At 40.0% G+C, this 22,908-nt stretch overlaps 3 protein-coding genes and 1 non-coding gene across 4 annotated transcripts; all 4 read left to right on the top strand.

The window, feature by feature from the left end:
- The first annotated feature begins 962 nt into the window (after positions 1-962).
- LOC128357670 (cyclin-T1-like) lies at positions 963-4,602 on the top strand. The gene is made up of 4 exons (XM_053318039.1): positions 963-1,135; positions 2,356-2,437; positions 2,543-2,671; positions 4,516-4,602. The coding sequence occupies exons 1-4, from the start codon at positions 963-965 to the stop codon at positions 4,600-4,602; spliced, it is 471 nt and encodes a 156-aa protein (XP_053174014.1).
- On the top strand, positions 4,586-9,461 carry LOC128357997 (cyclin-T1-like). The gene is made up of 4 exons (XM_053318447.1): positions 4,586-4,760; positions 4,906-5,069; positions 5,239-5,309; positions 5,551-9,461. Exons 1-4 carry the CDS (start codon positions 4,687-4,689, stop codon positions 6,874-6,876), a joined length of 1,635 nt encoding a protein of 544 aa, XP_053174422.1. The 5' UTR covers positions 4,586-4,686; the 3' UTR covers positions 6,877-9,461.
- Positions 9,462-9,652: 191 nt separating this feature from the next.
- kansl2 (KAT8 regulatory NSL complex subunit 2) lies at positions 9,653-21,848 on the top strand. Its single transcript, XM_053318448.1, has 10 exons — positions 9,653-9,716; positions 12,415-12,672; positions 13,840-14,012; positions 14,144-14,258; positions 14,812-14,975; positions 15,570-15,733; positions 17,865-17,961; positions 19,063-19,316; positions 19,477-19,683; positions 21,150-21,848. The coding sequence occupies exons 1-10, from the start codon at positions 9,655-9,657 to the stop codon at positions 21,237-21,239; spliced, it is 1,584 nt and encodes a 527-aa protein (XP_053174423.1). The 5' UTR covers positions 9,653-9,654; the 3' UTR covers positions 21,240-21,848.
- Positions 18,123-18,256, top strand: LOC128358156 (small nucleolar RNA SNORA2/SNORA34 family). The gene has a single exon (XR_008321365.1). It is a non-coding gene; the product is annotated as a small nucleolar RNA SNORA2/SNORA34 family (small nucleolar RNA).
- Positions 21,849-22,908: the final 1,060 nt, after the last annotated feature.

Below are 22,908 nucleotides of genomic sequence, written 5' to 3'. Positions count from 1 at the left end.
CCCCACCCTGTTCCACCTCCTCTCCACTGATCACCAGACTAGCATGTGTTGTGTGTCCCTGTTTTATCCTGCAGTCAATGACAATCTCTTCTTCGTCTTGTTGGTGTTGAGAACATAGACTGTATATAAGAAGCAAGTCGTTGTTCTGACACCATAGTTAGTGAATCTAAAAAACAAACACCAATTAAATGAGGAGATGCATGTAAACAAAATGTTTCACTGCAGAGGAGGATACAAGTCAATGGGCTGGAAGGATATTCTGGAGGCCTATAAGGGGTGGAAGTAACATAAATTAATTGATAAAAATGGAGGTGAAATGCATGTGAATTGAAAAATAGAGGGGTATAAAATGATTTGATAGAGTTATTGGCTCTCCACTTGCAGCCAAAAACTCAATGAGCTAGTCAGTCGGCATGGTCTTTTGGGCGGAAGTCACAAAAAATTGCTTGCTGTAATTAAACGATAAATGTCAGTGAGGTGAATGATGAATAGTAGAATGAAGTTTATCAAATCAACTGACAATTGTTTTTCAATTCACATACATTTCATCACTTCTATTATTAACTCATAAGCATTTTAATCACTTATTTTTTGTTACTTCCACCCTTGAAGCCACTTTTCTTAAATGATAAATGGCAATTTTGAATTGTAAATGATGAATGTAAGACGGAGAAAATGATGAAACGCGGCTCTGTTTTCATTATATCACGACTGTTTTAATCAAATCGACTTTAAATTAATCATTTGACAGTTTATCACTCTATTTTTAATTTCACCTCCATTTTTATCAATTAACTTTTGTTACTTTCTCCTCTCATAATTCTGACATCTGCCGGTCACTATGGGTAACCGCGCTGCCTACGTTCCCGACGTTCCCGACGCCCCCCCTCCTCCTTCCCTCCCGCGGTGTGACGTATGTTCCTGTGACGCGCAGCGCTTTTAAACTCTCCTCCTTCTCAGTGATGGCGGCTTCGTTTCGTTCTCTCCCCGCAAGCTGTAACAACAAATGGTACTACACCCGGCAACAGATCGACAACAGCCCATCCCGGCGAGCTGGACTTGATCCCGACAAGGAGCTGTCCTACCGGCAACAGGCGGCCAACCTCCTCCAGGACATGGGACAGCGGCTCAACGTGTATCCTTTCTAATGTCTCAGGCTAGCTTAGCATCAGACGGGTTAGCATGTTAGCATCGGCGAAGTTTAGCTCGCGTTATTGTGTGTACTCTCTTTTAGCGGGAGTTTCGCTTGTTTATGTGTTTCGGGCTCTCCTTCCCAAGGCTGGTTTGGTTGGTTTCAACCGTGTTTAAGGTAGCAGGGTATGGCTAACTGAAAGCGGCGTAGTTGTCTGAGCCGGAGCCGTGAAGGCCCTTGTGTGGTCGGCGGGCCTTTTCCAGGACGTTAGCATTAGCAATCGCCGGCAAATGTGATGTTGTTACTGCAGGGAAGGAAGAAGACGAGCATGGTGTTATCTTAAAAACACGCTGTACGTTTTGTTCTTTGGGGTCAGTTTGCCTTTTGTGTGTGTTTTTAACTTTTTTGTTGTTCTGAGTCAGATAGGCTTTATTGGCTAAGTGTGTTTACACCTATTAGGGGAGTGACTTTAGCTTAGTGGCTGTAAATTCATGTAAATATCAACATATAATCTTAAGAAATATACACAAGGATTGACTACAGGTTTCTGTAATCTGTAAACAGGATATATATTCTACAAAAGTGTGCTCAGATATGTGTTGAATGGAGGGTAGGGTAGGTGAGAAAGATGGACTATATGAAGAAAAACAACAAACAACAACACTAATTAGTCCTTAGTTAAAGCAGCTAAAAATAGATTAAACCCCATATATAACAAAGTATAATACAAATATCAAAAGAAGTGCAGTCGTGACTTATGTAAAAGTGAAAGTAAAGAGTAAGTTTTAAGCTTTTTCTTAAAAATGTTTAGTGAACTGGCTTCCTTGATATCTGTTGGTAGTGTGTTTCATAGTTTTGGGGTGTAATTGAAAAAGTATGCATCCCTTATTTTCTAAATTAATTTACTTGACTATATTTCAGCACAAAATCTTGAGAAATATACATGCAAGGAGTGACTTCATGCTACAGACCTGCAGTGTGTATTTTGTGTCTCTTTCTCATATTTCAGATGTCTGCGAGTTGTTTACAGTCCCACTAAATAGCCATGTGTATAAGAAGCATGCACAATAAACACAGGTTTTCTTATGGTTTAAATATATGTCTGGAGGTGATCTTTAAGTTAAATAAATGTTGACCCTAGTTTACGGTATATAGCCAATGTAGATGTTTTAATTTGTAAGTCCTCCTGTTTGCAATGTTTTCCCTTAACTACCACGTATCAGGTCCCAACTTACAATTAACACAGCGATTGTGTACATGCATCGATTCTATATGGTCCAGTCATTCACAAGATTTCACAGAAATGTAAGTTTTATTTATTTATTTTTGCTTGCATGGTTATTTTCAACAAAGTCCAAGATGTAACTACCAGGTTTTAAATCTTAATTATTTTCTGTTTACTCTCACCAGGTCATTTCTCCTGCCGCTCTCTTCCTCGCTGCCAAGGTTGAGGAGCAACCCCGAAAGCTGGAACACGTTATCAAGGTGGCCCATGCATGCCTCAACCCTCAGGAGCCTTCGCCAGATGTGCGCAGTGATGTAAGTTGGGAAAATAAGTAGCTTTTTGTTTTTCTGCCTGCTGATATGTTTGTCTAATAGAGTAGTGGTTTCATCTGTATTTCAGGGTTTCTGCTGGGTCTTAAAAATCTTAAATACGTCCATATGTTGCACACTAGGTCTTAAATTTAGTGAAGTCTTAAATATGTGTGTTCATTTACCACTTCCTCTGTTGCCTTTTTCTCTTTGGAGAAATGCATTGGTTGGATTCCCAGTTAGATCTGTGTGTTGTAATTCTTTCTGAAAGGATCCAGGTAGTGTTAACTTACCAAATGATCAATTTGAAACGCAGTGCATTATCTGTCCGTCAAATTATGCATACTTGGTGTTAAACCTCTGGTGTCACACACAAGATCACATCAGATATTTTGTTACTTTGAAACTGCGATTTTCCTTATTTTTTTGTACTTCTTCTTAAATTTAATTCATTATGGTCGTAAAAACTCTTTAATTTAACTAGTTCAAACCTGCAGAAACCCTGGTATGTGCTTGCATTGCTTCATTAGTAGAGTTACTGCTTATTCATAAGTAACATTTAAGAAATAATCTTTCCTTTTTATAACGACACTTTCACATTACATGTTCTAATTTGTAACTCACCATGACAGTTTTCTTCTCCTATAATGGATGATTTACTAATGTAAGCTTTAATGTTGATGTATTTAAATGCACCTTATCTTGGTGTAAATATAACAAACTATTTGAATTGGGGACAATAATTTTAATGTGATGTTTTGTTTTGAGCTCTTGCTGCCTCTTACGTTGAGGCTGCTCGATGCTTAGGGGCGAGAGCAAAAGAGGAAATGCATCACAGTCGTTAAACTCTGTATGATTTTGGTGATCCAGGTGATTTGATGTCTAGTGGTTGTAAAACAAGAGCAGCTGTACTTATCTGTGAGGCTTCATCAGTGATACATGAAAGGTCGAGTTTTAGTATAATACCGTTAAACTCTGCCGCTGTTTGTAACCCGACCTTTCAGTTCACCTCACGAAGCCTTGCAGACAAATGGTCAAAAATCATTTTCAGTTCAGTTGCTCTTGTTCGACAACGGATAGAGGCCTCCTCCCAGTGAGTAACGTGCCTCTCCTCTCAACCTCAGGCTTACCTGCAACAAGCTCAAGACCTGGTCATTCTTGAGAGCATAATACTCCAGACCTTGGGTAAGTTGGGAAGGAAGAACTGGGTCCCCTGATTTATTTCCCCCCCTGAAACTCATGTGATTATAAAAAAAAAAAGAAAAAAAAACAGTGTTAACCTTTTTTACTTTTGTCCTACAGAAACCTTGTGTGCAGTTAGCAGCGCTGCGAAGTGACACGCATGCGTAATATATTGGCAACATCGCCTTACTGCTAAATTACCGTTTTCACGCTTTTGTTTCTGTCGTGTCCTTTTTTTTTTACATTTCCCTCTTTATTTGATCTACAAGCCATCTGTTTGAGGACTGAGCATGGAAGAAGACGGCTGAAGAAAATAACGTTAATGAGCTTTAATGTTAAACAACCCATCTGTTTTCTCATTTGTCAGGAAATTGCTGAAGATTTTTAGCTTGCATGCCGTTAATGTTTAAATTGATTTCTACGCTGTTGTCCAGGATGTTGTTGGAAGACCTTCGTTCAAAGTGACGTTCCACGTTACTCTTAACTTTTTAACGCCATGTTCGTTTTTTTGGTTTTCAGGGACTTTACTTGTTGTTGTGTTTTGTTTTGTTTTTTACTGCTGAATGGAAAATAACCTTTTGAAACCTGGAAATCTGTCAAGTGGATTTGTTTCGTTTTGACTTCTCCATCTCATATATTCTTTGTTCTGTCTCCTTTTTTTATTGCAGCTTTTGAAATCACCATTGACCATCCACATACTCATGTTGTCAAGTGCACCCAGCTTGTCAGAGGTGAGCATCAAAAGACAGGTTTGAGTTTTACTTGAAGCATTTTTTTACAATACATTTACCACAAATTTATTTTCAAGTTCGCATTTACAACAGTTTCAGATTTTAAGTATGTTTTTCTGTTCTGTTGTTGTTCCAGCGAGTAAGGATCTGGCTCAAACATCATACTTCATGGCAACAAACAGGTATATGCACAGTTCTTTACATAGCATCGACTTTCACGCTTAATCCTTAAAAACTATATATACTGAATGTCTGTCTGTTCTCTCTCTTTCTCTCCCCCGTGTCTTTTCTGTTTTCTGATCATCTGGGACGTATGCTGCCACATAGTCTGCACTTGACCACGTTCTGCCTGCAGTACAGTCCTCCTGTGGTGGCCTGTGTGTGCATCCACCTCGCCTGCAAGTGGTCCAATTGGGAAATCCCTGTGTCTACAGACGGAAAACACTGGTGGGAATATGTTGACCCCACAGTTACCCTTGAGCTGCTGGACGGTATGTGCTCCGATTGACCTTGTAGCTCCGTCTATTCCGCACGCAAGCAAGAGAAAGTGTTTTGAGAAGGGGCCTTGCAAGTCGTGCATTAGTTACAATGTTGAGGATTTAATTTTACAAACGTTCTCCAGCTGATTTTTGTCGTCATTGTTTTCATGAATTCATTCAGAGCTCACACACGAGTTCCTGCAGATTTTGGAGAGAACGCCCAGTCGGTTGAAACGGATTCGCAACTGGAAGGTACGACTTTTTTCTTTTTCTGGAGCTCTTTTGTGACAGAGCTCAGCCAAGTCAAGTTTTTTGTTGAATTACTAAACAGGAAATGGTTGTTTATCTATATCTGTCTATATTTAACTAAGGATATGAGTTGTACACAAAATACATTCATATATTATAAACAAACTCACCCTCTTGTACTCTTCTTGATATACTTTAAATTCAGAGTCACTTAACAGGAATTGTCTGTTTTCTCGCCCCCCAGGCTGGAGGTCAGACACCAAAAGTCAAGCCAAAGGTCCAGGAGGAAGGTGACCAGAGGGACACCATGATGAGCATGATCTCCATGGCTTCATCAGAGAGCACTGTGGCAGGCCTGATGAGCCTCTCTGCTCCACCTTCGTCTTCTTCTTCCTCATCCTTGGGCGAGAAGGAGAGAGGTACGCCTGGCAGCGCTGCGACTTGGAGCGGTAAAAGCCAGAGTGGAGCAGAGCAGCAGCAGCAGCAACTACAGCAGCAGGCCAATAACGAGGTCCACGCCCCGGCTAAGGTGTCGCTGAGTGAGTACCGCGCCAAGAACGCAGACGTCCTGGCCGCCCAGAAGCGGAAGCTGGAGAACATGGAGGCCAGCGTGAAGAGGGACTACGCCAATGCTGCCCAGGCTCTCATTGGTCAGCAGCAGAGGAAGGATAAGCAGCATCATCACCAGCAGCAGCAGCAGTCCAGCTCCTCCTCCTCCGACATGTCCAACCCGTCCCCCATTATTCTGAAAATCCCTCTGGAGAAGGAGAGGCACGACCGTAGCTCTTTGAAAATGCGCCTCCCCCTCGCTGGCGGAGGTGGAGGAGGAGGAGGCGGAGGCAGCGCGCACAGCGGTAGCGCCCGAAGCCAGGACCAAGACATCAAAGTCAGAATACGAGTGCCTGAAAAGCAAAGGGGGAGTTCAGGAGAGGAGGGGAAGAGCAGGGACAAGCACAGGGACCGGTCAAACCACCATCACCATCATCATCACCACCACCACCATTCGTCCTCTAGCAGCACCTCACTGTCTTCTTCACATAAACACTCATCTAGTTCCAGCGGGGCGTTAGGAAGCAGTAAAAAAGTCCCCAGTGACTCCTCTAGAACGAGCTCTTCATCCTCCTCTGCCTCGCGCAAGAGAACACACTCCCAAGATCCCTCGTCAGGATCTCACCAGGCCTCTAAAGTCAGCAAGTCCTCTAGGAATCCCTACCAGCTACCGTCCCTGTCTTCCTCTGCGGGGCAAACACTGGGACACGGTCCAGACATCCTCCCCGCTCTGGGCCTTCCTCACCACCAAGGGAGCTTTTCGCACTCCAAAAGCGACAAGACGGACACTAACGGACACGGCGCGGCAGGCGGGACCCAGTCGAACGAGTACCAGGACACTTTTGAAATGCTGAACTCACTTCTGAGCGCGCAGGGGGTGCAGCCGTCCCAGCCGTCCATGTTTGACTACAGATCCCAGTACGGGGAGTACCGGTACAGCGGTGGCTCCAGAGGGAGTAACTCCAGGCCGCCGCCCCTGCCTTCAGACCCGCCCCCACCACTGCCGCCGCTACCCAAGTGAGACCCTGGTCAGGAGATGAATTATGTACATTGTACTTGACATCCATCTTGTTACATAGAGTATTGTATAATGATTTTTTTTTGTTTAAATACTCACAAAACATTTTTATGGGCTTCAGTGTGACAGCAGAGAAATGTACCAGTGAGATGAGTTTTTTGTTTTTTTTCTCTCTTTTTACGGTTCACTTGTGGGGCAATAATGAGAGGCTTGAAAAGCTTACAAAATGTGAGAAAAATATTTACAGGAAAGTGTACATACTAATTTTTCTTTTCTTTTCTGCTTAACTCAAATGAAATGTGATGATGGGACCTGTTGTTGTTTTTTTTGTTTTTTTGTTACCATCACAGTTTTTTGAATGGAAGTCATTGTCTTTGAAATCATGAGGAAAAGATTTCCATCACATAGCTGTCAGGTCTTCTTACCGATTGTCTTTTTTATAATGTTTTTATAGTATGTTATTTATTAATTGAATGCTTTTAAAAACAAAAACAAAAAACATAGTCTCCCCCCCGCCCTTTTTTTAACCTTAAGGGCCCCCCTCTCTATTTCGTCATCAAGACTGTACAGGCTAATTTGAGAGTGCATGTCTCCAAAGCCATCTTTTCAATATTTTTTGTCTTTTAAAAAAAAAAAAAACCCAACCCCACCCATAACCTCCAAAAAAAAGAAAAAAAATTAGGTGATAGCCCCAAACCTTGGTGTTATCTATTTTTGTTTCTTGCATTATTTGGTAAACTTGTACAAAGGTTGTAAAATGTTTAAAACATGAAATATTTTTTACATTTTGTTATGGAAAAATTGCAAAAAAGATGTAAATTAACGAAGCTTGTACTTTTTTTTTTTTTTTCTTTTTTCTGATTTTTAAGTGTTGCAGTCATTGTTTTAAATGGTTGTAAAATATTATGTCAGTTCTCTAATAATTACACTAATGGACAAAGTTCATACAAAAAGGATATACTGTACATCTATGGATCATAGGGTTCAAATTATTAAAACATATCTCCTCGGTATGGTCACAGTGAAGGAAATGCCAACACACATAAAAAAATCCCTCTAGGAATAAATGTGAGTTTTTTTTCTCCCTGTAATGTAACTGTCACTTGTCCAGTTTTTTTGGGTGATTACAGCTTACATGCAAATATATAAGACACAAGGCAGCCGACATGGATACACATGATTCCCAGCGCCCCCACTGTAACCATGAAACTCTGCCAGAAAAATAAAAGTTTTAACTGCCGGTGCTAACTTTGTGGTGACCATATTGAGCTCCGCACACAACAAAGTATTCACGACACACATTATCAAAGACTTAGTCACAGGTCTTCTGTCTTTATGGTCGTCTTTCATTTTTTTTATCGATTCTCCCCTTTTTTGGGGGGGGCGGGTGTTTTTAAAAAGAAGTGTAAAATCCCAGTGTATACCTGTGAGTTCATGCCGATCTGATTTTAATCATCTTGAAGTTGTCTTGTTACTCCATATGCATCGTTAAAAAACCCTCAAAAAAACTGACTTGATGGGTTTTTTTTAATTTTTTTTATTCCAGTTTCAGATTGTTTGTTTTATAATCCATCCACGAAGCCATGATACATCAAAAAACAAAACGAAAAAAAAAAGTTTGCATGTGTTCTTCAGTTGTGTAAAATCATCCGCGGCGAGCAGGTTATCGACATACCTCCACTACAGGGTCATAAGCATGAAGTATAATACTGTTTTAATTTGAATTAATGTTTAAATTTGTGTTGGAGCAAAAATAATGGAAGACTGCTATATGTTGGGAAGAGAATCGGGTATCATCTGTACATTTGATTCATATTAAGCTTTACATGGTTTTTTGATTGTATAGTATTACTGCTTTTAACCTGCTTCTTTTTTTTTTTAAACTTTTGTTTTTAAACCTGTTTATCAAAAAAAAACTCATTTTGTTTTTAGGCAGTTCACAGTAATGCAGTACAACAAAATCAGCCATACAACTGTAAAATGTTCTTTGTTCCTTTTGATATATGGAAGATACACAGAGAAGAGTGCAGCTCTTTGCTCAGGCAGCAGAGGTTTTTAAAAAGTCATTTAGTTATTCCACTCTTGGTTGTAACAGGGAAAAAAGTAAATGCACTGAATATTTATCTTGGTAGGTTTGCCTACAATGCAATTGACAAAGTGTTACATGTATAATGGTGAGACTATTAGAATAGATTTCAATATATATCATTGCCATCTTCGGGGGAAAAAAATTGTTTTATTTGATCTGGACAAATCCTCCAGTTAAAAAAAAAAAAAAGTATTAACTTTTATGCTGTGAGAAAGTCATACAAAAGGACACACATTTCAGATTACACCCATATGTGAGAAATAAATGGAAGACACTCATGCAACCTAACAATGCAAAAATCACATAGCTACAATAAGTTTCATGTTTTTTTTTCATGTCTTGGTGTTTTTAGTGACACTCAGGTCTGGAAATATAAACGTTTTTTTGGGATTTCTTTGTTTTTTGTTTTTCAGTTTAAAATGTTATATCTGAACACTGTTCTTTTTTGATATAATGTGGTTGCTTTATTCCCAATTAAAGTCAATAAAAAATATTTTAAGAAAAACCCTTTCTCATTGCATCATAAATGTTTCCACGAAGCTTATTTTACTGCTGCAATGTATATACAAGTTTCATTCTCCCCCTTCTTGATTGGCGTGTAAATTAGCCAATGGCGTGCTATAAGCTGTGGCGTCTCGGCCAATCAGCGCTCGGAGTGGGCGGGCTGTGGTGGCCGTGGCAGTTATCAGGGAATGCAGGCAAACCGACGCAGTGTGCTTCGGGAGCTGCGCATAGAGAGGCAACCGTGCGAAAGGTAAGCAACCATTAACAGAAAACCAACATATTTATTCATCTTCTGACATGGAGGGATATCGGTAGTACCTAGAGGGAACATTACCTGTTGAAATATGTCACTAAAATGCGCTTCACAGCCGCGAATTATTCAAATTAGCCGTTAGCTGCTGTTAGCCAGTGGCGAACAAAGATGGCGGCCGCTCCACTGAGAGAGGAGTGACGCAGTGAAGAGAGGCGGGCTGACGCACGGTGTGGCGCTCGGTTAATAGAGCGGTCTGGGAGGGAGAAATGGACTTCTGCAGCTATTACAACTCATATAACAAAATATACTCTGGCATTTACTGCTGATGCATATTTATATTTATAGGTTGTTGTCTATATTTTAAAGCGCATTAAAATAATTATTAAAAAAAGTAGATTTTTAGACACGATACCGATCTGATAAACCACCTGACCCGCCACCGCCTCTTTTAATGTTAGTTTCAATGACTATTTCCTTTTTTAAAATCCGTAATATCTCATTAACACATTAATTTAACTGAACTGACTTGTACAATGTTCACACAGCAGCATTCAACATGTTTTACTTGTATAAACAGTGTCAGAAAACAACGTGACATGAAACATATTCAAATGCAACATTTTGGTTTTATAAGAACACTTTTATCCCTAATGAATGAAAAGAGGATAAAGCATGAGTGTTTTTATTGTGTTTCGCAATTATATAACTACGTGAAATCAGTAGCACATTGCCACATCTGACCTTTGGACCCAATTTGTGTTTGAATAAGCCACGTGTATCTCCAAAATGTAAACAGGTATCTCAGTGAATCACCTGCTGGGACATTTCTTTGCAGGCTCCACAGATTTTTGCCCACATTTTACATGTAATATGTTATTAATGTAACTGCAGCCTCCATATGTCTCTGCTGTTTTTGCTATGAAATGTCAGAAAACAACCCTATCTCCATTGTATTTTCACAGACTGCAAGGTGATGCTTTTAAATGTCTTGTTTAATCCCACAAACAGTACAAGTATGTTCACTTTAATGCCATATATGATAAAGATAAGACCATAAATCCTCACATTCGAGAAGATGTTCATACGCCATATTCTGACTCATAGTCTCTTAAACCAATTCACATGAAATGATTTAGAGCTGATACAATGAGTTGTTTAACAGATCATTTATTTAATAACTCTTCTGATAATAAACTTTTTATTAAGGAGATATAAAAAAAATTTTTTGTTGCAGCCTCTCAAATTTGACTATTTAAAACCTTTACGTGTCATACGTGATTGTAAACTGAATATATTTGGATTTCGAGCTGCTGATCAGACTAAACGAGACATTTGCTTTTAATTTATTTGACTGAGAGATTATGAGCATTTTTTATATTTTATGACATTTTATTTCCAAAACCATTAAATAAAGAATATAATTGGCAGATTAATGGATAATAAAGATACAATTATTTGTTGATTTAAATCATTTCAGGGCTGTAAATAACTTATCTTTGGTACGTAGTGTAGCTCAAGCCTCGATATCCCGATTTAATTACTTCATCTATAAATGCTGATTGTATTCTTCCAGAGCCGAATGTGTTATTCTCAGTTGTCCTGTCGTATCTGACCATTAGGGGTCTAACAGTACACTAAATTCACAGTTGGGTGTTTACCTTTGTTTTGGGGTCAAGGTTTAGCATGATTTTGGTACAGCAGGGGGAGAATTGAACATTTATTTTGAAAAGGGTAAACATCCAAATATCTCAAATTCACTGAAACAGTTCAGTTGTGCTGCAGCGGAAAAATGAAAACCACATTTCTGCTTCTTGCAAAGAGTTGCTAACAGCTGCATTATGATGGCTTTTATGGTCTAACTGTTGATAAACTAGCTAACTGTATATAAAGTAGTGTAAAGTAGCTCCACCTCCAGCAGCTACAACAGTAACATGCTGATGCTTCACTATTAATAATCTAATGTCATATATAATAATATATCAGTCAGAGGGACCAAACCACTACTTTTACTGTAATACTGCATACTACATCACTGCTGTCTTACCCGGTCAGAAATGTAAATGGTTTTTATTCCTCCCAACAGTTTTATTCATAGGGTAGTGAAAAGCCAACCATCACAGAGAGGGGAGGGAGGGGACATAGTATCATTTGATTGCAGAGATAACTGAGTAGAGTAGGAGTGAATGTATTTAAATCTAGATATGAACGCGCAAGATATTAATGTCGCAAAAATATGTATATCAAATATACCCTCCCACTAGAGTTTACACGTTTATTGCTGTTTACAGTAAGTGTAATAAATGTGAATGCTTCATTTTCACTGTTGCTACACTTTCAAACAAATGTGAAATCATAGTCCTATCGCAACAATATTGAGACATGATAATCTGTCCATATCATGCAGCCCTATAACGGAGCACATTTTATGTAATAGTGTGGCACTCAGTCAGCATTATGGGGTTGTCTGATGGCAGCGACACTACAGGGTAACGAAGCTACCGTGGCTAAGTCAGCTAGCATACGCTCTTGAGTATGGTGTCGCTACACTCTATAATTATTGTTCTGCACTTGAGACTGACGATCTTTGGGTCACGGAACATTTTCTTTATACGACGGCACAGTTGGGGATAAATATACGTACTGTTACAGTCAGTCGGCGATCCAGCTAACAAACTAATTGTTTCCTTTTTTGCAGATCTGCGATGAACAGGATACGCATCCATGTTTTGCCATCAAGTCGGAACCGGGTGAACCAGACGCCCCGTCCTCAGGAGCCTCAGGCCTGCTCCTTCACCCAGCGCCCGTGCCCTCAGCCCCGCCTGGACGGCCTGGAGTTCTGCATCAAACACATCCTAGAGGACAAGAACGCCCCGTACAAGCAGTGCAGCTACATCTCCTCCAAGAACGGAAAGCGCTGCCCCAACGCCGCGCCGAAGGTCGAGAGGAAAGATGGGTGAGTCGGGAATCAGAATTTAACAATACTTTTTATTTACTGTGTGTCTCCTGTCCAGTGGTTCAACTTGCATATAGAGACTAAAGGCTAATTACCTCCTGGTTGGTTAGTGCCGTGGTCACCGGAGCTGATCTCTGCCACTCTAATCAATGAATGTGACCACCGAGAGCACCGCAGCACGTCTCAGCAGTGGCTCTCCGTACCGCAGTGCTGTGAATTTGCAGCAGGTCTATTTTTGACGGTGCCGTTTCAAAGACGCCAAGCTCAACAGAGAAGATGGCACCAGACAGGAAGTCAGACACAGAATCAGAACCAGCCTCCTGGTCGTATTTCAGCAACGAACACGAATAAAACAGATAAAGAGAGAATTTATCTATGTAGTCTACTCCCTCACAATAGAAGCACAAAAATCTAAGAAAATTACCAACTAAATTTGAGCAAGTTAACAAAATTGGACTCTTTAGTTGTGCTGCTACTACAGTAATTACGGTATCCTAAAGGCACTCGTTTGGATTTAATTGGGCTGCCATAATTATTGTATTAACAGTGCAGATTTCTCTCCCAGAGCATGCTCCGCTCCGCTGCTGTAACGCTCCCGATGGCGTAGGAGGACTGAGTAAAGAGGTGGAGTAATCGTACCCGGTGGAAAACCGGAGTATGGGTGTACTCACACTAGGCCCAGTTGCCTTGTACTGTGCCTGAGCAGTCACGGTACGGATCACCTAGTATGACTACGCCTTTTTAAATTCTAAACATCTGATAACAAATCCAATCTGATCTCTGACTTGTTCAGCCTTTATTAAGATCCTGTGTCGGGCAATTTGGTGGCAGCACAACAGACAGAAAGATAAACATGGAAACATACAACAGGCATGTCTGAACTATTCCATGGAGGAACGTTCCAACCAATCAAGACCACACGATTCGACCAATTAACTGTCTGAAGACTGAGATCAGCTGATTAAATGAGTCGAGCCTGGTGAGCTCCTGCTTGGCTACAGCCACATGAACCCTTTATGGAATAGTTTGGACACCTCTGACATACAAGAAACAATGTAGATAAAAAAATAAAACCTCCAATAGATAAGTGATCTAAGCCTTAGTATGTTGGATAATAATCTGATTACACTAACGATCCATTCTCCAATGATCCGGTCTGTTCCTCAGAGTGACGTTCTGTGCAGAGCACGCTCGCAGGAACGCCATGGCTCTCCGCGCTCAGGTGAGAAAGGCGTCGTCTGGTCCGACCCCGGAGTCACTGTTGTCTCAGCTCAGCGGATACAACCGAGGGGAGACGCACAGCATCGAGGGAGGCCGCTCCGAAGCAAATCGTATTCTAGGTGACTGTTCTCATTCATCCTTCTGTATTGGGACAAATTGAGTCAAGCAATGTGTCTGTTTGTCTTGCAGTTTCTTTTTAAATGTGTAAAAACATAAAAATCTTAACGTTTGACTACGTTTCCCTGGACAGATGAGGACAGTCTGAGTGAGGAGGAGCAGGGTCCTCTGGTGTTAGATCAGACGTGGAGAGGAGACCCTGACAGCGAGGCCGACAGCGTTGACAGTGATCATGAGGATCCTCTAAAGTGAGCTGAATATCATGTTTTATTTTACAGAATGAACAGTTTGAGATAGTTTAAAGTCAGATTGTCATTTTATTGAATTCACGTTATAGACCTTAATTTGTGACAAAATGAGGTAAAGTCATTATAACTAGAAAAACAGGTGATCCTTGAGTGTGTTTTTTTAGATGTCATATTGTCCTGCACTGCACAAAGGAACCGTAAGGAGTTACTCACAACTGCTATGAATTAAACTAAATGACGAATGTTGTAGAAAGCTCTTTTGAAAACAACCCCCCCTGAAAAAGGTCATATCTTCGGGACAACATTTGTTTTCTCTGTAAAGTTTAATCAGCTGTGACTTAATTAAAATCGTACTTTTATTGATGTCCAAAGGCACACATATTGTATAACTTCCTGTTATTATAATTACAATCTGCAAAGTATGTTTGATTTATTATGTGCAGTAAAATGACTAAGACTGTGTTCTCAGACTAGTTGGAGCTTGTTTTTAAAGAGTTGAGTATGTGTTGCTGGTTGTTTTTATGATGAACATATTTCTTCTGTGTACTGACAGACATGCGGGAGTGTACACAGCAGAAGAAGTGGCGCTCATCACTCGAGAGAAACTCATCAGGCTCCAGTCTCTCTACATCGATCAGTTCAAACGCCTGCAGCACCTGCTCAAGGAGAAAAAGCGCCGATACCTGCACAACCGCAAAGTGGAGCATGAAACTCTTGGTAAACGTGCAGCTAATTGATGACTAACTAATTGTGACAGTTAATGATCTTGTGATATTAAAACGTGACGATGTTTCTCGTCGAGGTGAAAAGCTGTCTCACAAAAAAGGTTTGGTTTGGTTTTTCTATCGCTCACACTCACACACATCCCGTCTTTTCATAATGTGAATGTGTGGCTCAGTTAACCTTTATTAGAGTAGGTGCCCTTGTTCTAACTCGTGAACTAGCAGCTTCTACCTGCTGAGAAGATTTCACAGTCAGAAGTAGGAGATGAGGAGAGGAGCAGGAGGAGGTTGACCTCTCCACTGAAAGCCCGAAGTAGGAGAAGCGGGGGAATCTAGCGCAGCTATGCTAGCCTAATGATGCAAAAAGTAAAATAAGTCAAACTCCGAAGTAAACCACAATTTATTTATTTTTATTAGCAATATATTATAATGTGATTTTTTTTTAAAATTTCATAGTCAAATTTCATCATTTGAAATGTTCTTAAAAATAGTCTTGTGTATCGTCACACCTTTAGCACTTAACAGTTCTTGTTAGGAAATCATGACATCCCAGGCCTCGGTTATAACTGTGTTTTTATGTCGTTGACAGGCAGCAGTCTGCTGACGGGCCCTGAAGGACTGTCGATGAAGGAGAGAGAGAACCTGAAGAAGCTCAAAGCTCTGCGTCGATACCGTCGTCGGTACGGCGTGGAGGCCCTGCTGCACCGGCAGCTGAGGGAGAGGAGGCAGGCTGTTACAGACGGAGCTCCTCAGGTGGGACCCCATCGAAGTTAGAGCAGGAAGTAGTGAAACTAGCTCGAAACTCCCACTTTTCATCTGTACATGTGGAAGAATGAAGTTGAGTTTGTGATACTTGATGCTTTTGGAGGAATGTAGTGCTGCTTGAAAGTCTGTGAGAACCTGAAGCATGAGTTTAGATTATGTAAAACTGGATAACACTGGTGTTGGGTGTCATCCATTTCTACACAATCTGCCTGATAGTTGACGGGTGGAGTCCAAATTCTTATGAAATGGCTTTGTAACCCTTTCCAGTCTGCTGAGACATAACACACTTCCACCAGCCCTGTGTTGTGAGACTTTGAGAGTGAAGAACCAGATTTCTCTTCTTAAATAAAATTAGGGCCTTCCAGACTCACACTTGATTGTTATTTAAGTCCTTCAAATTAATTGATAATCATAGGGGTTCATACTTTTTGCCCCACACAAATATGTAACATTGGATAATTTTCCTCAGTAAATAAACTAACAAGTGTAAGATGGAAATCTGATCACACACATTTATGCAGAATTAGAGCAAACTTTCAAGCAGCATTGTATATCTGAAACCACGAGAGCAGCAAGTCTGTAGAAACGATGGATCTCATGCAAGAACTCAACACTACACTACTCTACTCTACAATTCAAGCAATTTAAGAATTTATGGTATTTACCAATTTTCTCATAAACAAAATTTTTGAGTAGGACAGACTCATACTTGGATAGACAGTACAAGTGTGTGGGGTTTTTTTTCTCTTGAGACTTTTTATTGGCATATTTCTGCACAACAACTCGTTATATTAGTGTTTACTAAGAAACTTCTTACTGTGGCCAGTATGTTTCACCTGACAGTGTAACGTCACATCACCTCCTGTAGGTTATGATCTTTTGTCTTTTATCTCATGATTGTCAACATCCTCTGACCGCCTCCGATCTTTTTTTTTTTTTTTAAAGCGACGCAGTTTAGGACTAACATTTGTCAGTGTCTAGTTCCACATCAGACCACTTCGTGTTGATTGCTGTCATGTAACATTGTCGCTCTTATTACGCCATTCACAGCTCTACCATCAAGATTTTCTAGTTATTTCAGATCTCCAACTACTGATACTGTTTTTTAAATGCTTCGTTTTCTGTCTGCTGATAAAACAGGACAGACTTTGAGCTCTGAAGTGAGAACATGTCCTCTTTTTTTCTTTTGGTTATGAAACTTGCCCAAAACAAAGGTCACTTTTATTATATGGCATTTATGTCGATGATGCTTATGATTATATCTCATAAACACTCACAAAGCAGAGTCACCGCTTTAGGAGAACGTATCATTAATGAAGCAACAACCCACACTGTTTATCTGTGTTTTATGCATTAACCATATTTACCAGACACTTTTTGCGGAAGGAGAAGTTGGTGGTGAATACATTATTTAATATATTTGAAGAAGAAAACAAAACAAAAAACAAACCCAATGCTGTCAGCAGTTCAAATTAAATACCATTCACCTTTTTTTTGTTGTATTTGGGTGGAGGTAAACATCTCTGAGTCTCCCTAAATCAAAATCTGAGCAAGACACAGAAACTATTTGGTGGCTAGATACCACGAGGGGTAAGTGAGGCCATTCAACCCTTTTTTTTTAAATTAAAAGGCAGCACTCCAACTTCAGTCAGTTTTGTTTCATGATTACACGGAGCCAAAACACCAAAGATATTGTTGAAATAAACATGACCCCTTCTGATAAAAAGAAAAACAACATAACTTGCTCTACAGAAAAGTGGTGGTAAAATACACGATTGTCCAAAACTACAGTGACTTGGAGGGGGGGGGGGGGGATAAATGCATACTTTTGGTTTTTAGATTACACTCGACATTTTTGCAGTGCTTGCAGGATGTAATTGAGATTTGATCAGTAAAGACGCTGAAAAACAACCAGAGGAGTTTCTCTTAGTTTTCAATATGCCTCTTCCTCTGACAATTTTGTGGCATCCAGGAATGATAATAGTCCTTAAAGATGATTATAGTTATAAAGGAAATGCTGTTATGTTGAGGTTTTTCCGTCTCGGTTGAGTGTTGCGATCTTATCTGACACTTCTCTCTATCTCTCGTTCTCTCTCTCGCTCTCTCTATCTCTCTGCAGCCGCACACAAGAACGGCGTACGAGAAATGCATCTCGTTTGTGGAAGGGACCCGATGTACCAACCCCTGCCTGCCCATGACCCGCCACTGTGTCGCACGTATCCTCCCAAAGATGTTCTAGTGTTGCTTTGACAAAAAGATACAACCCACAATAATTCAGCATGTTTCAACACACCAAAAAAAAACCCCAAGATGAGTTTTCGACAAATTGCATGAAAATATTAACGTTTCCTGCATGTCAAGTTCTCCATATTCACTTCCGGCCCCGATCAAGACCAGCAGCTTGCAGTAGGTGCTGGTTTCAAAGGGAGCCTATATAAACTCCTTCCTGTGGTCTGTTGATTTTTCCCAGAGTCGAACAGGGGTTAATCATTTCAGTTGGAAGGAACAAAACAAATCCCTTCCCGACCTGTCTCGTCTTCATTTTTTCTTTTTCTTACATTATTATTATTTTCCATTCAACGAGATTTATGTGTTGCTTTTTTACATTGTAGTTAAACCGGTTTTATTGCATGTACTGAATCTTGTGTTCCTCTAATTGCCAGTTTAGTTTTGTTGTCTTCAATGTTTCATTGTGAACAAGCTGCAAAGTATTTACACTCCAGACACACAAAAAAAAATCACTAACACTGTACAAATCCACTCCTTTAGCCTTTTGCAACTCAGTAAGTAGCTTTACGTTGAGAATTAACTACAGAAAGATTATTTACTGTTAACATACTTTTTTTTCTCCTTTTTAGATGTAGTTACCAAACACTTGTGACAAAGATATGAAATGGCATGATATTTCACAGTTTTAAGAATAAACTTAAGTGCAGTAAACGGTAAAACTTCACTGGGAATTGAATGTGTATATTAAACTTAAAGTAAAAAGAAAAAAAGAAGATAAAATATACATAAAATAGCAAAGTGTTTATGCTCAGCCAAAAAAATAAATCACTAACACTGTACACCACTCAGGCATAAAGCAGTCGAGCCTTTTGCAATTCTTAAGTAGTTTTATGTTGAATTAATTACAGAAAGATTATTTACTAGAATAAATGTGTTGCTTGCACTAAAACTAATTTGGCAGCTAGTGAAGATGAAGCTTTCCATTTTATGTTTTGAAAATGGGAGCAGCAGTTTTATCAGTTTGACCTATGTGTTAGTTTCTCTGTTTGGGTACAACGTGTCATTATCCTTGACAGCCAGACGCTCAGACATCTTCCAAGACAGCAATCAGGTTCTTTTCAAAATGTGTCCCGGCCTGAAGGACGTCCCATGCGACCGCACTGTGCACATGGGTCACTCTGAGGATCCTCGCTGCCCGCTTCACCTCACCCTGCCTCCCCCCATGTACCAGCCGGAGCAAGAAGCTCCGCCGCAGGAGCAGTTCACCCCCGTCAGCAAAGACATGTACCTGAGCGCCGCAGAGCTTCAGCCCACAGAGAGCCTTCCTCTAGAGTTCAGTGACGTACGTAGAGATGATTATGAGGACGATGATGTTCCCTTTTTCCTCTCTCACCTCATATCTTGTTCCACATTTACTGCCAGATCCTCTTTTTTACAAGTATTTTTAAATGTCACTGGTGGATCTTAAATTTTATGATACATAAAAATCTGATGTAATGCAGGACCTGGATGTGGAAGGAGATGGTATGCAGGGTCCTCCGTCCCCCCTGCAGTTTGACACGGCCTTGGCTCTGGAGGACCAAACTATTAGAGCCATTGCTGAGGCCCCAATGGACATCCTGACCGGAGAAGACCCCGACACGGGCGACCTGGACAACTCAGGACAGGAGCTTTCTGAAAGGGACGTGGACGCCATCATGGACGACCAGGTTAACTTTCTGAACATCTTGAATCTCTCTGTTGACTGATGGTGCCTTTTTACACTGTGCAGACAACAATCGATGAAAATAGGGTTTTAAAAAAAGCTGCAAGCGGAGACTTTAAATCATTATCCTCTATCTGCAGACCAGCTACGCACATAAAGGTGCCACTTACATGCATTATAAAGTGTCTGAAGTGGAGGAGAGAGGATCTGGATCCCAGTTCTGCACAGCGTGTTTGTGGAAAAATGTCTTTCAGCAGCTTATCCTGGTTTGAGTCCAGTTGACTTCATTCACAGTCTCTCTCTCTCTCTCTCTACTGTCAACAGATAATAAAGACATAAAATGCTCAATAAATAAACCCGAAAAAATGGTTTTAGCATTATGCTTGCGTGCAGATGTCAATGTTCAGCCTCTTCATCCATAACAACATGGAAATTGCAGATCTCCCGTCCAAATCAACCAACGCTGATTGCCAAAGCATAGGATATACTCGTAAAAGTAAAAACCAACATAAAACTATATTCCACAATTAAAACAGTTTTAAAGAACCGTCCAAACAACATAAAAAAACAAAAATGGAGCTTCGTAAGTAATTTTATATAGTCACATTTTCCATACGTCTTTGAGTTTCAGTGGTACGCGCCTGTTTCAACAGTAGTTAAGCTGACTTTGCTTCAGTCGTTCTTCTGTCCTCTGTTTAATCATCCCTCTGTTTCTTTCACAGTTCTCTATTTAGGTCATGTAGAGACAAGAAACTGTAAAGATTTACAGCTGCTATCTCTTCACCCTGACTTAGTCTGTGTAATGACGCAGCTTTAAAAAAAAAAAAAAAAAAAAAAAGAGGCAGTGATCCGGCTGACGAATGCATGTCGACTCAGCAGTTCATCGACTCAAAGTGATGTCATTAAAGGTTTTGTTTTGTCCAACCAGCTGTCCAAAATTGACTAATTATTGCAGCACTAATAAAGAATGCACTGTCCTATTGTTTGTAGACATTAGTCATAACAGCAGTCACACTATTGGATTTTATTCCTAAATCTAAAACTTCATCATTGGAGATAAAAGTCGGGCTGCGTCAAAAACTCTTGACAAAGCTCCAAATCATCCAGCAGTGAGATCTCAGATGTCAGTGTTTAATTAACAAAAACCTTTTCTTCTTTTCATCTTTCTTTCAGCCCCAAAATCACATCATGTAAACAGGCTTCGAATAAACATGTACAGTGTGCCTGCGAGTCAATAAAGGAAGCAATTATTTTTGTTGTTTTTCCACATTCTTGTCCCGTGCTGTATGTCAAATGACGTGTCCGAGTCGGGAGAAAAACACGAAGGAATTTAAGCCCTTACGAAACAAAAAAAAACCCATTGCGGTTCTGCAGCTGAAAATTACAGCGTTTAAACTAAGAAAGCAGTAGATCTTATTTTTTTGTAGCAGCAGATAAACTCACTTCCTGTTCTTCTTTTTCCTCCTATAGGTGGTGTCAGAGGTTGTCGGAGGCGAAGGTGACGCCACAGACGGTTCACTCCAAGACATTGACGCTGCCACTGTCGACGCTCACAGATGAACAAAAAAAAAAAACCCACCCCTGAAAACTCAAAGACTGATTCTTGATCCAGGGCTGCTGCAACTATAACGATTATTTCCTCCATTAATCGAGTTTTTTTTTTTTTAGTTGCTATAAAAATACAGAAAATGGTGAAAAACATCCATCACTGTTCCCCCCCCCCACAGCCTGAGGTGACATCCTTGATTGTCTTGTTCTGTCCTGACAACAAGTTCACAACCCAAAGATGTTAAGTTTACTGTAATAAAATACTAAAGAAACTAGAAAATACTCCACATTTGAGAAGCTGGAATCTGAGAATTTGGACTTTTCAACAACGACTCAAAACAGTTGGCGATTAATCAGCTAATCATTGCAGCTCTTTGATCGACAGTGAAGCATTTCCAGTAGAGTATTAGACTTTACATTCACTGATTGTACTTGTTTGTTTGTCATGTGGGTGTATTTATTTGTTTTTTCATGTTTAGTCTGGGTTAAATTGCCTTAAAATTGCACCCAGTTTAGTTGGTCAACATTTTTCTCAGTTTTGCATCACTTTTGTTTGTCTGTGTAACTAAAACAATTTAAAGTGCACTCATCTCTCATCCACAAATAAACTATTTTCTGATACTTTTTTTTGATTTTGTCTTTTCAGGTATGTCCTTAAAACAACAGCCAGATTGCCCGTATGAGCATTGCTGTAATCATTCTTCCTGTTTGTTTTAAAATGACTAATTAAATATCCCAAAATGTGCTTTCAGTGTAAGTAATGGGGGGTTCACAGTCATTTAGTGGCAAAAAATCATTTAAAAGTAGATATGAAGCTTGTAAGAGGCCTGAGTTAGTCATATCAAGTGGATATCTGCCACATTTACAGTCTTTTTAGCATCAAATTCCCTACTTTTCCCTATTTTCTTTAGACTGTTTTCCTTTTGGGTGGAAGTATAGTAATCAAAAAAAGGCTTTGGCACTAAAAAGACTAGAGTTGAAAGATATCTATACTTGATTTGAATCATTTGGATGGTTGCAGATGAACTTTTAGACACATTTTTTAGACCCACTTTGTCCCCTCCCATCACTTTTATAGTAAATGTTAAAAACAACATGTGCCACTGTTCATTTAACTTGCTATAAAACAGATTTTTTTTGAAAAATGTTGAACTTGCCCTTTTAATGATACACTAATCCGGACAGATTTACAGTCCCAGCAGAGGTATTTTTAAATGTGCAGAGCGTATTTTAGAGCACAGAAAGAAAAAGAAAAAACCACATATAGAGGCAGATTTATATTTATATAAGTATATGGTGAAGTTATGTTTGGCAGCATGGGACAACCTCTCTGATCTGAAGGAGGAAGAAGAAGAGAAGGAGAAGGAAAAAAAAAAGAAGAAATTTGGGGCGGGTAATGCAATTTCATGCAATGACATCACTTTTCCTCCTCGACCCAAACACTGAGCAGAAAGAGGGGGAGAAAGAAAGCGGCTGCTGCAGGGAGAGGAGGAGGAGCAGCAGTAGAGCAGGAGGCTAGAAAAATGAGCACACACAGGCTCAGACATTAACCGAAACATTTAACACATACTAGCTTAGTTTATATATATATATTGAAGATGACACGGCAGCGTCGACTCCGGCGGTCTCCAACCAAATGAGGTGAGTGTAAACAAAGAGGAGAAAATAGAAGAAATGACCA

Source organism: Scomber japonicus, chromosome 4, assembly GCF_027409825.1.
Source record: "Scomber japonicus isolate fScoJap1 chromosome 4, fScoJap1.pri, whole genome shotgun sequence".
In the NCBI taxonomy this organism is placed as follows: domain Eukaryota; kingdom Metazoa; phylum Chordata; class Actinopteri; order Scombriformes; family Scombridae; genus Scomber; species Scomber japonicus.
This window is presented reverse-complemented; position numbering and strand designations above follow the sequence as displayed.